The sequence below is a fragment of the Molossus molossus genome, unplaced genomic scaffold (genome assembly GCF_014108415.1).
Source record: "Molossus molossus isolate mMolMol1 unplaced genomic scaffold, mMolMol1.p scaffold_m16_p_15, whole genome shotgun sequence".
In the NCBI taxonomy this organism is placed as follows: domain Eukaryota; kingdom Metazoa; phylum Chordata; class Mammalia; order Chiroptera; family Molossidae; genus Molossus; species Molossus molossus.
In genome coordinates, this window is record NW_023425350.1 from 25,097,675 (window position 1) to 25,109,954 (window position 12,280).

At 37.3% G+C, this 12,280-nt stretch overlaps 1 protein-coding gene across 4 annotated transcripts in view; it reads right to left on the reverse strand.

Annotated features, from left to right (window-relative positions):
• The window catches only part of ATL2 (atlastin GTPase 2), a 62,033-nt gene that overhangs the window by 14,821 nt on the left and 34,932 nt on the right, over positions 1-12,280 (reverse strand). For all 4 annotated transcript variants that reach the window (XM_036262863.1, XM_036262860.1, XM_036262862.1 and 1 more), the window contains exon 3: positions 2,878-3,012. In XM_036262863.1, the coding sequence (XP_036118756.1) occupies positions 2,878-3,012 (135 nt within the window). The remainder of the gene's footprint in view (positions 1-2,877; positions 3,013-12,280) is intronic.

The following is a 12,280-nucleotide window of genomic DNA, read 5'->3' on the forward strand; positions in this document are numbered from 1 at the left end:
TTGTTTTTTTATTATTATTTATTCTTTTTAAAAACTTATTTCTATTGTTGAATGTATTATAGATGTCCCCCTTTTTTCCCCAAATGACCCCCTCCTCGTCAATTCTGCCCCTCTCCTGCTTTCTCCACACTATTATTTGTGTCCATTGGTAATGCACATATGCATAGAAGTTCTCTGGTTTTTCTCTTCCTATCCTCCTTTCCTCCTTCCCTTTGAGGTTCATCAGTCTAACAACCAATTTGTACTTCTTAATTCCTTCATCTTTTTCACCCGTCCCCCAACCTCCTCCCATCTGGCAAGCAACAAAAAGTTCTCTGTATCTGTAAGTCTGTTTCTGTTCTGCTGATCATTTTGTTTATAGATTCGATTGTTGATAAGTATTTATTGCCATTTTATTGTTCATATTTTTGTTTTTGTTCTCCTTCAAGAAGACCTTTCATCATTCATATAATACTGGTTTGGTGGTGATGAACTCCTTTTTCTTGTCTGGGAAACTCTTTTTATGTCCATCGATTCTAAATGACAGCTTTGCAGGATAGAATAATCTTGGTTGTAAGTTATTGCATTTCATCATTTTGAATATGTCTTGCCACTCCTTTCTGGACTGCAAAGTTTCTTTTGAGAAATTGGCTGACAGTCTTATAGGAGCAACTTTGTAGGTAACTGCTTTTCTCTTGCTGCTTCTAAGATTCTGTCTTCAACCTTTGGCAATTTGATGATAATGTGTCTTGGTGTGGACCTCTTTGGGTTCATCTTGTTTAAGACTCTCTGTGCTTCCTGGACTTGTGTTTCCTTCACCAAGTTAGGGAAGTTTTCTGTCATCATTTTTTCAAATAGGTTTTCAATTTCTTGCTCTCTCTCTTCTTCTAGCACCCCCACGATGTGAATGTTGGTATGCTTGAAGTTGTCCCAGAGGCTCCTTACACTATACTCATTTTTTAAAATTCGTTTTTCTTTTTGCTGTTCTGATTGGGTGTTTTTTGCTTCCTTATATTCCAAGTCGATGTTTTGCTTCTTGGCTTCACCCACTCTACTATTGATTCCCTGTAAATCATTCTTTATTTCAATTAGTTAATACTTCTTTTCTGACTGGTCCTTTTTCATGTTGTTGATGTTCTCACTAAGTTCTTTTTGAGTTTTCCTTAAGTTCCTTGAAAGTCTCACTAAGTTCCTTAGCATCCTTATAATCAGTGTTTTAAACTCTGCATCTGATTATCTCCATTTTGTTTAGTTCTTTTCCTAGAATTCTGTTCTGTTCTTTCACTTGGAACATGTTTCTTTGTTTCCTCATTTTGGCTGCTTCCCTGTGATTGTTTCTATGTATTAGAGCGTTACTATGTCTGCTAGGCTTTACTGGGTGGCCTATTGTTGTAGGTGTCCTATAGGGTCCAATGGCACAGCATCCCTGACCACCCCAACTGGGCCCCCGAGGTGCACCCCTCATGTGGACTGTACACCTTTCTGTTGTAACTGAGTCTTGATTGCTGTTGGCATGTCAGTGGGAGGAATTTACTCAGGCGATCAGCTGCAAGGACTGACTATGCCCACTGACCACTGGCTTCTGACTCCCTTGGAGATTCAGTGGTGTAGGGGCCCAACACACAGAGAAAGACTTACTTTAGCAGGGCTCTGGTATCCACCGAGCCCTGCTGTGTCACTTGAGGAGGGCTTCGATGTGGTCTGAAGCTGTCCACTGGGTGTGCTGGCTCTGGGGCAAGGCCAGCCTCTGCCTGTGCTCTACCCGGGGCCACCAGGCATAAGCTACAGAGTGATCTGCCAATGGCTGCTTCTTGTGTTGGGCTTGGAGGTGTCCAGGCAAAGCCAAGCTGTGAACCAAGAGGCTGGCAGCTTCTAGTGCCAGGCCTGGGGCCACTTAATGAGAGATATGGGGCTTGCTGAGACCAGATGCTGCTTGTTTGAGAGATTTCAGGAAAATCTGAAGCAGGATCCAAGACAGGCCAATCCTATAGTAAAGCCACTGGAAACAGCTTGGGTAGGCCTGAAGGATGGGTGGGGCAGGGCCTCAGGGAATCACCAGGGTGGGGCAAAGAGTGTGAGCCAGGTTGCTGGAGTCCCAGATATGGCTGCCATCTGCTGCCCCAGGGAAGGGCTCACCGAAGGAACAAAGGCCTCCCATAGCAAGTCTGTCCAGGAGAAAGCAGCCTCTCCAGCTCTCACCCCAATGCCAAAGAATTCAGTTTTTTCCCCGTATGTCTCTGGTGTCTTTCAAGCTGCCTCCCCAGTGCTAGAGTCCAGAAGGAGCGAGTCTGAGTAAGTCTGCGTATGGGCCCTTTAAGAGGAGCTGCCTGGGGCTCCAGAAACCTCAGCCTCCCTCAGCCTCAGCTCCCACTGGTTTTACAGCCAGAAGTGATGGGGATTTCTTTCTGGCAGTGGAACCCTGAGCTGGGCGCCTGGTGTAGGATGGGGACCTCTCATTCCTCAGGGAGGACCTTCACAACCGGGTATCCCTCTGATTTTTATCCACTACATGTGGGTATGGGACCAGCCCATCCCCATCCTCACCTCCAATCCTCCTACCAGCCTCGATGTGGCTTCTTCTTTAATTCCATAGTTGTAAGACTTCCACTCAGCTTGATTTCAGGCAGTTCAGTACTGTAGTTTAGTTGTAATTTTGATGTGGTTGTGGGAGGAGGCAATACCACGTTTACCTACACTGCCATCTTGACCGGAAGTCTCTATTTATTAAGTCTTGTATTACTTTCCATACAAACAACTGTAAACCTACTTTTGCCCTACCCTGTATGTTAGTTATCAGACATTAATAGTTCTGTGTTGCTTTGACCTTTAATACCAGAAAATAACTCAAGAAAGAATATAAGAGAAAAATATAGTAAAAAAGTATAAATAGTATTTTACTTTTGTTCCATTAGGTCTGTCGATCACAAACACTTCATTCCAGACTTGTATGCCTGTTGTTTCTCGTTCACAACCACCTCGCCATGTAAAACCAGTCAATGGTTCATTGTTTCCACCAATCCAACTTTGAGAATCCTGTTAGTCAAGCATAAATGTAAAATAAAACAAAAAATTAAGAACTAAAAAGAAATGTAAGAAACCACCCATTCTTTATTTTACAGATGAGGAAGGTAAATCCAGCAAGATTAAAATACACCGGAACATTACATTAGTTACAAAAGCCATCCCAAATCTCATCTGAGGTAGTCTGACTTGGAGAGATGTGGTCTTTCCCACACCTGAACCTTCTCACATCTGTTACATGTTTACTCTCTATCCTTCTAGATAAGTGGTGTCACACCTACTTTTCCCATTTTGGAAGATTTCCTATAATGTTTAATAATCATTAAAAAAGCTACCATCTATCTTAACATCTTTTATACAGTTAAGCAAAACTAAGTTCCAGACAGAATGACTGTCAAAAACAGTATTGCTCTCTTAGAATAATAGCTTATACTAAAATGTTTCCACACTGCTTTAATTTTCGCTTTAAAAAAATATCGACTTTAAAAATAACCATGAGACTTGTTTCGAATCTGATTCAAACAATCCAACTGTGAAAGTCTTTTTCAAATCCTAAAGGAAATCTGAACCCAAAGTGGATATTATATTAGATGTTGTTAAATCAGGATAAAGTTGATCCTTTGTGTGATAACAGTATTATGATCATGTTAATAATAATGATGATGTCCTTATCTATTAAATAAGCAAGTATTTGTGATGAAAGGCTATGCCTGCCACTTGCTTAAAAATGTTATAGCAAAAACAAAAAGGAATAAAAGAACAGGCTGGATAATAGATTAAATAAGACCAGTAAAGTCCAGCCGGCGGGGCTCAGTGGCTGAGTGTCGACCCATGCACCAGAGGTATCCGTTTCAATTCCCGGTCAGGGCACATGCCCAAGTTGTAGGCCTGATCCCCAGTGGGGGGCATGCAGGAGGCAGCCAATCGATGTTCTCTCTCATCAATGTTTCTATCTCCCGCTCCCTTCCTCTCCCTCTAAAAATCAATTAAGAATAAAAAAAATTTTAAATAAAAAAATAAAACCAGTAAAATATTGACAGGTACCATGAGGGTCATTATACTATTCTATTTTGGGGTATGTTTAAAAATCTCCATAATTAAATGTTTTTACTAAAACCACAAGGCTAAACTGCTACAAGTAAATATTATGAAATGATTGAAAAGTTAATATATCATAAGATAATTTATCCAGAAAGTTAAATCTGGGACAAAATTAATAACTTTGACAAATATCAAGATCCCTATACTTTAGTCGGGCCGATGTGGCTCAGTGGTTGAGTGTCGACCCATGTACCAAGAGGTCGCAGGTTCCATTCCCGGTCACGGCACATGCCCAGGTTGTGGGCCCGATCCCCAGAGGGGCATGCAGGAGGTGACCAGTCGATGTTTTTTCTCATCAATGTTTTCTATTTCTCTCCCTCTCCCTTCCTTCCTCTCTCTCTAAAATCAATAATGGAAAAAAAAATTAAAAACAAAGATCCCTATACTTTAGTATACTTAAAGCCCACATATCTTTTACTCACAGTACCCCATAGGAAATATTCCTGTTTCATAAATACTTCTAATAAGCTTGGATATATAGTCCAAAACAGATTTTAAAAGCTCAAATTGGGGATGGAGAAAAGATGTCAAGATAGGCTCAGTGAGAGATGAAGCAATTTATGAAAAGCAGATATAAGGAGGTGTGTTGGGGAAATGTCCAGATCATCACCCAATGTGAAAAATCAGCCTTAAACTTCAAACCATCTATAATTGTTTTATTCCACAAAACTCCCATCCCCAGGTGGTTACCAATTCTACCAATTACAAAATTCTCTTGGACCCTCTTCTTTACTTTCAACATCTTCAACTTGAGGCCCTCATCTCTCTGTTGGTCACACGGCTGACACATGGCACAACTCCATTCATACTATATACTATATGGACTTGTGCATCAGTAGCCACCTTCACAAGGATGAAAGAATCAGTGGTACCCAACAGAAAAGCCCAACAGTGGTCCTGCCCTGAACTATATTTTAGATGCTCCAAAAGGATCCCTCCATCCTTTCCTTTCCAAAGTCAATTTTATCAACAAGAAATGTAATCATGCCACTGTCCTGCTAGAGAGTCATCTGTGGCTCCCCATTACCTATAGGAGCACCTGGAGATCTGTTACATATAATACACCTATAATTTACTTTTCCTTCCTCTGCTCCTGATATTCCCCAGTAAGTCTCCCCAACATCCACATCCACACACCAAAAAAGTTACTAATTCTCAATATGTTGTTTAGTATATCAATATCTATATCTTTGTTCCACCTGTTCTCTGACTAGACCGAGCCAGCAGTCAAGAAACTCCAACTTTTCTGAACTCTCAAAGCATATTACTAACATTGCAGGTGGTTATCTTTACATGGCTTTGCACTGCAGTTCTTGTGTGAATCTTGAGAGCATGGACTGTAAACTCCGTCTCTGTTTACCAAACTGTGCCTACCAAAGTGCCTTGCTCTGTTCTAGGCTCTAACATGTGGCATCCATTCCCCAGTAATGTCAAAGTAGTATTTAATGATTATTTTTAAAAGGTCCAACCTACACAAATATATTTTTAAAATCTATTCTGTTTAGATAAATCTATTTTTATTCTACATTTTACTTATTTATCTTGTTTCTCTATCTCCTCTTAAGTTCTATGAAGAAGGAAGCTGTCTATTTGTTTTTGGTTTTTTTTCCTAGCACACAGAATAGTACCTAGCTTGCAGCAGGTACTTAAAATATTTGTTTAATAAATAAATACCTTTAAGTTTTTCATTATGAAGCTTCAATGTGTTCTCTTTTGAACATGGGTAAAAGAATATGGGGGAAATTATCTTTTATTATTCCTAGAAATAAATTACACAAACAAGATAGTAAAAATAAATTGTAAAACGTATAGATGACTAAAATCATAGTCTAGCATGTTTGTTAACCTTGCCCTCTCCAAAATAAACTTTAAAAATTGGTATCTCATTAAAAGAATATCCAATGACTATATATCATCTCTTCTTAGTTTACCATTACCTTAGTAATGGAAATGTTTAAAACAACATTAAATTGATTAGTCAATAAAAGGATGAAAGGTAAATTGGAGTACCTAGCTAATCAAAACTAACAAGTTTTTATATCTCAAAACTTGAAATTAAGAAGTCTATTTCTCACCCTGGCCAGTTTGGCTCAGCAGTTAGAGTGTCGACCTGCGGTCCAGAGAGACCTGGGTTTGGTTCCTGCTAAGGGCACGTACCTTGGTTGCAGTTTGTCCCCAGCCCTGGTTGGTTGTGCAGGTGGCAGCCACTCGATGTGTCCCTTTCACATCGATGTCTCTCTCTCTCTCTCTCTCTCTCTCTCTCTCTCTCTCTCTCTTTCTCTCTCTCTCTCTCCCTCCCACTCTATCTGAACAAAAAATGGAAAAATGTCCTCTGGTGAGGATTAAAAAAAAAGTCTATTTCTCTAACATAATGAATACTGGTAACTTTCCTAAAATACATCCATATTTACTCCACACATATTTACTGAAGTCCTACCATGTGCCAGCCACTCTTCTAGGTTCTAAGGATACAGCAATGAACATCCCTGCCCTCAAGGAGCATTCTAATGAATTCTAGAAGCAGCCAAGCTGTAACAGATACTGTTTGCTGTATAAGTTACTAAAAGCAAACTTAGAACTTGAAAAACAATCATCTGGTGCTATTTACTAGTGTAAGTACCAAAAACAGCCTTGAAACTTGAAATTATATACACACACACACACACACACACACACACACACACACACACACAATCGTATTCCTCCAGTAAAATAAAAAGGGAAAGAGAAGATTCTTACAGAATAAATCTCAATCGCAAAAAAGCAATTTGAAAACACTTGAACTTTAAATGTAGTCAAATACTATAGTGAATAAACAAGTTTCCCAATGTAATATAATTAGTAACAATCAAGAAGCCCTATCTACTCTAAATAATAAGAAACAAATTCTTATTTCACCATAGGAAAGGTAACATTTCATAGCAACACAGTGAAACCAGAGCTAGGTAAACTTTAAATCCACAGCTCATGGTCCAGCCAGGTCTACATGCATCAAGGCATAAAGAGCTCTCCCCCCTTTGCAGGTCTACTGTCTCCAACAACGGAAACAAAGAAAAACGGCCCATTCAGCAGCTTTAACAACTCATCACAGCTAGGAGGAAGAGACAAAAAGTATGAAATTAAAGAGGCAAGTAACATTACAATAAATAAAGAGATCCTTCCGAGTTGTATGGCATTCCCCACACCACCACAGCTGAAACTCTTAACTTGTATTAAACCAGTACCTAATTCAGGAGACAGATTATTAACACTCAACACCTAAATCTGTGGACAGAATAAGTAGTATACACCTTCTCACCACCAAGCATAATTTATTGTTTTCATCTGAATATGTAAATACTCTGGCAAGTACTAAAACAAATAAAGAAAATTCGACTCTTAAAAACAGTTTAAAACTGTCTAACATCTTACCCATCCACCCCCTGTTCAACTCTTCCTTTTGGGGGCTGGACAAAGAGACAACATTATGATTAACCCAAGTCACAAGTTCAGACAGAGGACAATTCTATCTACTTAGGTACACACTAACAAAGAATAATTTAAAAAAAAAAACATTCTGGTTAAGAAGTGCCCTTGACCTCAAAGACATTAGGCTAAGTGAAATAAGCCAGACATAAAATAACAATATTGTATGATTCTATTCATATGAGTTACCTAGAATAGTCAAACTCATAGGCACAGAAAGTAGATATCAAAAACACTGTAGTTGGATTAATAACTCTCACGGTTGCAACTATTTTGTTTGATGCAGGAATCCACAGACTGGACATGACCAAGAAGGTGAACTTCAGGATATGTCAGTAGAAACTTCCCAAAATGAAAGACAGAGAAAAAAGAGTAACAATGACAAAATAGACCATCCAACAGGATAAATACCAAAAAATCTACACCAGGCATATCACAGTCTGGCTGCAACATAACAAAGACAAAAGGAAATTCTGAAGGAAGTAAAGACAAAAACACTTTACCTAAGAGAAACACGGATAAGATTTACTTTGGACTTCTCATCAGAAACCACAAAAACAGGTCGAGAGTGGAGTAAAATACTTAAAGTGCTGAGAGTAAATAGCCACCAAACTAGAATTCTGTAACCAGTGAAGTTATCCTACAAAAGTGAAGGAGAAATAAAGACTTCCTCAGACAAAAACTGAGTAAGGTTGTCACCAGTACACCTGCCTTGCAAGAAATCTTAAAAGTTCTTCAAAGAAAAAGAAAATAATATAAGTCAGAAACTGATACAAATATATAGAAAGAAAAGAGTGTCAGAGAAGCACTAGAAGGTAAAATAATTTATTCTTCCTATTCTCAATTGATCTAATAGACAACTGTGCGTTAGAGTACTAATAGCAACAATGCATTGGGTGATGATGGTATACAGATAAGAGAAATGAAAGACAGCAGTGTTCTATGGGACAGGAGGGATGCACTGGAAATACTGTCATAAAGTACCCATGCTGGTATTTTAGAATAGTTATTATTCTAAAGGAAGCTTGATTAGTTGTAAATATATATCGCAAACTCCAGGCAACCATTAAAAAAATTTTTTAAGAAATATAATGGATATACTAAGAGGCAATAGAAAATGGAATCATAAAATGCTCAATTGAAGCTACAAAAGGCAAAAAATAAGAGAATAACATTTTAAAAAAAAAAGAACAAGTGCAACAAACAAAATAGTTACAAACATAAGAGAGATTATTCCAAATTATTCCAACATATCAATAACCATTTTAGATGTGCATGATCTAAATAAACCAACTGCAAAACAGAAACTGTCACAGTAGATTTTCAAAAAACATCCGTCCTGGCCAGTTTGGCTCAGCAGTTAGAGTCAGCCCGTGAACCAGGGCTGCAGGTTCAATTCCCAGTCAAGGGCACATACCGGGGTTGCAGATTCGATTCCCAGCCCTGGCCAGGGTTGTGTAGAAGGCAACCAATTGATGTGTCTCTCTCACATCGATGTTTCTGTCTCTCTCTCCCCCTCCACCTTATACTCTACCTATAAATCAATGGGAAAATGCCCTCGGGTGAGGATCAAAAAGAAAAAAAAAAGACCAACCATTTGCTGTCTACAAAAAAACCCATTTCTATATAAAGACACAGGTAGAAAAAGTAAAGAAATTGAGGCACATACATCATTCAACCACTAGTCAAACAAAAACTAAAGTAGCTATGTTAATTTCAGACAAAACTAACTTCAGAACAAGGAAATTGTCAGCACAAAGAGTGGTATTATAGCGTGGCCGGTGTGGCTCTGTGGCTGAGCATTGACCCATGTCGCCGGTTTGATTCCCGGTCAGGGCACATGCCCAAGTTGTGGGCCCGATCTACTGTGGGGGGCATGAAGGAGGTGGCCAATTGATGCTCTCTCTCATCGATGTTTCTATCTCTCTCTCTCTCTCCCTGTCCCTTCCTCTCCCTCTAAATGCAATAATGAAAAAAAAATTTTTTTTAAAAGAGTGGTATTATATATAATAAAGGAGTTAATGCTCTAAGAAAATGTAACAATCCTTAATATGTATGCACCTAACAAAAAAGCTTCAAAATATATGAGGCAATACTGAAATGCAAGGAGAAAATAGGCACATCTACTATTACACTTGGAGACTTCAACACCCCTCAATCAGTAATGGACAGATCCAGCAGACAGAAAATCAGTAAGGATATAGTTGAACTGAACAGCACCAGCAATCAAGTGAATCTAACTGGAATTATAGACCATTCATCCAACAACAGCAGAATACACATTCCTCTCAAACTCACATAGAACATTTACCCAAATAGACCACAGTCTGGGCCTTAAAACACATTTAAAAGAATAGATTATGCAAAGTATGCTCTCAGACCACAATGGAATTAAACTAAAAACCAAAAATACCTGGCCTGAAAACCCAAAATAATTGGAGTTTAAACAACACACTTCTTTCTAAATAACATATTGATCAAAGAAAAAGTCTCAATAGAATTTTTTAAAAAAATTTTTAACTAAAACAAAAACACAACTTATGAAAATGTGTGAAATGCAAGAAAAGCAGTGCTTAGAGAATTTACAGCACTGGGTGCACATATTGGGTAAGAAGATCCAAAACCAATCATATAAGTTGCCACCTTAGGAAACTAGAAAAGAAGAGCAATATAATCTAAAGCAAGCAGAATACAAGTAGAGCAAAAACCAATAGAAAAGAAGAAAAGAGGGTATCAATAGAAAAGAAAAAAAAAAATCAATAAAACCCAAAGCTCGTCCTTTGAAAAGATCAATAAAATTGATGTGAGAGAGAGAAAAGAAAAATTAACATCAGAAATCAAAGAGGAGTCAAAACTACTAATTCATGGGCACAAAAAAGACAATAAAGAAATATTAAGAACAACTCTATGCCTACAATTTTGATAACTTAGTTGGAATGGACCAACCCTTTGAAAGACTCAAACTACAGATACAAAAATATATTATCTGAATAGGCCTATATCTACTAAAGAAATTTAATCAATAATTAATAGCCTTCTAAAAAAAGAATGAACTAAGCCCAATTATATTAGTGAATTCTACCAAACATTTAAAGAAGAAATAACACCATTTCTCTGTAAGTTCTTCCAGGAAATTGAAGCAGAAATACTGTCTAACTCATTCTATGAGGCGACCATGATCTTAATATCAAAATCAGCTAAAGACATCACAAGTAAGAAAAACTATGGACCAATATATCTCATGAACACAGATGCAAAAATATTCAGCAAAATATTAGCAAGTTAAATCCAACAATATATAAAAAGAATTATACACCATAACTAGGTCAGATTTATTCCAGGGATGCAAGGCTGATACAATATTCAAAAAAGTAATAACATAATCCATCATATATCAACAGGCTAAAGAAAAATCCCAGGATAATATCAATTTAAGTACACAAAAAAAGTATTTGACAAATACTGGTGATTTAAAAAAAAACGAACAACTATCTAAAAATCAATGGAAAAATCCTCGGGTAAGGATTAACAAAACAACAAACTCCCAGCAGACTAGGAATAGAGAGGAACACCCCAACTTGATTTTTTAAATCTACAAGAAAATCTATAGCTAACATCATATATAGTGGTGAGAATCTAGATGCTTTCTCCCTAAAGATTAGGATGTCCGCTCTTATCACTTGTACTCAACACTGTACTGGAGGTTCTAGCCAGGACAATTAGCCAAGAAAGAGAGATAAAAGGTACTCAGATTGAAAAGAAAAAGTAAAACTATCTCTATTTACAGATGACATGATCTTGTAGAAGACTCTAAAGAATCCACTAGAAAACTATTGGAACTAAGCCCTGGCCAGTAGCTGAGTTGGTTAGAGCATCATCCCAACACTCCAAGGCTGTGAGTTTGATCCCTGGTCAGAGCTCAGGGCACATACAAGAATCAACCAATGAATGCATAAATAAGTGGAACAATAAATCTCTCTCTCTCAAATCAATAAATAAATTTTTAAAAACTACTAGAACTAATAAATGAGTCAAGCAAAGTTGCAGGATATTAGATCAATATAAAAAAATCAATTGTATTTCTATGAATTTGCAATGAACAAATTGAAATATAAAAGTTCCTTTATAATAGCATCAAAACTTTTTTTAAATACTATAAAACTTACTCTATAAACTACATTTTTGAGAGAAATTAAAGAAGAGCTAAATAAATGGGAAAACATCCCATATTCAGATTCTGGAACACTTAATATTAAGATGGCAATACTCAAATTGAAATTTCAGACTCAAATTAATCATCATCAGAATCCCAGTTAACTTCCCGTAGAAACTGGCAAACCAAATCTAAAATTCATATAAAATTACAAGAGACCTAGAATAGACAATCTTGAAAAGGAGGAATAAAATAAGAGAACTCTCACTTCCTACAAAGCAACAGTAATCAAGACAGTCTGGTACTGGCATAAGAACAGACATATAGATCACTGAAACAGAACTGAAAGCCCAGAAATAAACTCATTTATCTATAACCAGCTCATTTTCAACAAGGGTGTCAAGACCATTTAATGGGGAAAGAATAGTCTTCCCAACAAATGGTGCTAGGTCAACTGGATAGGCACATATAAAAGAATGAAATCGGACCTTACCTCATACCATTTATATATATGTACATAAATGTATTTTGTATAATTAGTGAATATATTTTAAACTATAT